The sequence below is a fragment of the Cystoisospora suis genome (assembly GCF_002600585.1).
Source record: "Cystoisospora suis strain Wien I chromosome Unknown contig_5719, whole genome shotgun sequence".
In the NCBI taxonomy this organism is placed as follows: Eukaryota; Apicomplexa; class Conoidasida; order Eucoccidiorida; family Sarcocystidae; genus Cystoisospora; species Cystoisospora suis.
Genome location: NW_027158509.1, coordinates 8,168 through 10,887, shown reverse-complemented (window position 1 = coordinate 10,887; position 2,720 = coordinate 8,168). Strand labels below are relative to the sequence as shown.

The window sequence follows — 2,720 nt, the reverse complement described above, 5'->3', positions numbered from 1 at the left end:
GAGAAGGAATGATAGAAATCCTTCACTACCAAGGATGGAACTCTATATGACAATTGGCTTACTCGTTTTCTTGTTCTTAGCTGTACAGACTCTACTCAGACGTATCTTCCACAAAAGATGGATATGCACACATACGTAGATGTCTGTATATTCATCGACGCAATTCATGTATACAGATAAACCTTTATACCACATCAACATATTCAGACTGCGGAAACGTTCCCAAAGCACAACTACTAGCTTCTTCTTTCTTCGTCTTCTTCTTGGCTGCAAGAAGTCTTCTAGAAAAGAGACTCCCCAATGACTTTTTAATACTATGAGAGGGAGACTCTATGCCTACTCCAGTGAAACCATTGCAAGAACCTCGACAAGTACAGAATACAGAAAGACGAAAAAGAAGGCATCTCTGCGACGGGGAAGATTTCCCTCTCTCTTCAGAACTGATGGATCCCTTGATGGATGGATGGTTGAGAGCAAGGAAGCGGTAGAGAAGCATGAAGAGACCAACAACACCAACAGGGCAGGATGCACAAGATGAATATCATACAGAAGCACGACTATTTGAGTCGTCGTTGTGTCTGGATCTCTTGGAAAAGATGAAGATGACGATCAGAAACGTCCAGCCATCTTCTTATCATTTGTGTTGTTCTTCTTTCTGAACCTTGAATATGATAAAACTGAGGAAGAAGGAAGTCTCAAAGGGAACAAGAAAGAAGTTCAAATCCTGCCTTGCTCCACCCATGTCACGTCATGAGTTCTTACCAGTCTTCTTCTTCATTCTTGTCTCCCTCCGTTCTACACGAGACTTGCGAAGATCCCCCCCAATGATTCCAGGCCACCACCATTCTGATCTTCTCTTTTTTCCTTCCTCTGCGTTCTGCCGGTTGAAAGAAAGAACCGCTCACTGAGAGGGACGTTCTTCGTCTTAAGATGGACAGAGCAGCTCTCCAAGAAGGAACTAAATCCTCTCTAAGAGAAGCTGCTCTTATATCTATAGATATAAATCTGACAAAGACGCATGCATACCATGCATGAGAGTAAATAACTCGTCAGCACCCGGAGCAGAAGAAAGTTTCTCTCAAAAAAGACAGTCATGATACATTCATGTAAGGATAGAGTTCCGCTTTTCAGACCATTCAGCCGCTCTGGGAATGACGCGTCGTCTATTCTCTCTCTGTCTCTCTTTCTTGGTCTTACCTCCTCTCCTTTATATAACAGAATAAGGGAGGGAGCAACGTTTCTTAGACTTCCGGATCTCTCAAAGACTTCTTTCTCTTCGCCTTCTTGATGAAAACGTGAGACGTGCGTAGTGACCACACGCGTTTAAGTACCAAGAGCGAGAAAGAGAACAAACGGCCGAACGATGCGAAGGAAAGAAAGAAGAAAAAAGAGGGGGAGAGAATGAGTGTTTCTACTGTGTTTAGATTGCATTAAGGAGAAATGACGAGAACTGGAGCTTGTAGTGAAGACAGGGGACTCCCCGCCCGTATTGACGAAGAAGGCAGATGGATTAGACGGCCGGTGTCGTATTTGACGACTGGGGGGAGGTGACATAAGAAAACAAGAAACAGAGAAGATGAAGAGAGGACTCGTGAGAAGAGGAAGAAGAATATTAAAACTCTCTCTCTTCTTGCAAGATAAAAGAGATTGATCGTTTTTCTACTAGAAAAAAAAGAACTGGTCCCCCTAGTATCACAATGATGCTGCTCATCATCAAGATACTCCGCTTCTCGTCTTGGTCGTCTCTCCCTGTATGACTTCAAAAGTAGGCGAATACCTTCATAATACTTGATACCGGCTGAAACAAAAGATAGAGGGAAGAGATAAAAGACAGACGTATGCATGCCAGGGCACCCTGAATTTCTTCTTTCTTCTCTCCTCTGAGAAATCTTGTTTCCTCTTCCCTTGAAACATACAAGACCAGACAAGGGGTGAGAAGAGCCTGAAGAACACCAAGGCTACGGCGTCGTCATGCGGCACATTTTATGGAGAGGAGCCTTCTCCTTCTCTTCCTCCCGGTGCAAGGTCATCAGTCTCACTCCTCATCAGAAGACTAACTTTTCTTGGGAACTTTAAACAGAGCCGTTGCATGCATCGGCCAAAGAAACGCTTTTGATAAGTACTTCATGGATCGCCAAGGAGAAAGAAGACAACATCCAACCCACCCCCTGTCGCAGCGCATCACTCACCGTCGTTTTGAGAACTGCAATTCATGCACAAGAACCTCAGGGGACGGGCACCGTGTCGAGGAGAGAGAAGTCAGAAAAAGCAGGGAAAAGCCATCGTGGATGAGGGATAAAGATTTCGGGGCTTTGATGGACTGATACACAGGACTTCTGTGTCCTCCCTTGCCTCTCACGTTCGGAAGAAAGAGAAGATGGTGATACCCCGTCAAACCCCACGATGTAGCCTTAGGCTTGTACGACTGACAACTCTATCTGGGTACCCTCTACGCGTAGAGACATACGTCTAACGGAGCCCTTCTTGCTCGAAAGCGGTCTCCCTCCTGAGATGACTAAGAATTCAGGAAAAGTGATTCTGACGTTCCTACTAGAAGCGTATGTACAAGCCCGTCAGCGAACGAACTGGGCATATGGAAAAGACGCACTGACTCCAACCCAAGAAGAACAGGGATAAGATTCTCTTGAATAAGGAAAGCAACCGTCTCCCTGAAGGCCTCTTTTTGTAATTATACGATGTGTGCGTGAGCTCGAGGAGAA

General features: G+C 45.2%; 3 protein-coding genes across 3 annotated transcripts; all 3 read right to left on the bottom strand.

Moving 5' to 3' along the window:
* Positions 1-440: 440 nt before the first annotated feature.
* CSUI_009526 (uncharacterized protein) lies at positions 441-736 on the bottom strand (the record flags this gene model as incomplete). Its single annotated transcript, XM_068069641.1, has 1 exon — positions 441-736. A coding segment is annotated over exon 1 (105 nt), but the record flags the coding sequence as incomplete, so codon positions are not given.
* A 597-nt stretch (positions 737-1,333) lies between these two features.
* Positions 1,334-1,658, bottom strand: CSUI_009525 (uncharacterized protein; the record flags this gene model as incomplete). Its single annotated transcript, XM_068069640.1, has 1 exon — positions 1,334-1,658. A coding segment is annotated over exon 1 (219 nt), but the record flags the coding sequence as incomplete, so codon positions are not given.
* Positions 1,659-1,712: 54 nt separating this feature from the next.
* CSUI_009524 (uncharacterized protein) lies at positions 1,713-2,013 on the bottom strand. The gene has a single exon (XM_068069639.1). It carries the CDS (start codon positions 1,912-1,914, stop codon positions 1,780-1,782), a length of 135 nt encoding a protein of 44 aa, XP_067918384.1. The 5' UTR covers positions 1,915-2,013; the 3' UTR covers positions 1,713-1,779.
* Between the last annotated feature and the right edge of the window lie 707 nt (positions 2,014-2,720).

Excerpts from the sequence above, each read along its gene's own strand:
- CSUI_009524 (XM_068069639.1), bottom strand. The coding sequence starts at position 1,914 with ATGTTTCAAGGGAAGAGGAAACAAGATTTCTCAGAGGAGAGAAGAAAG.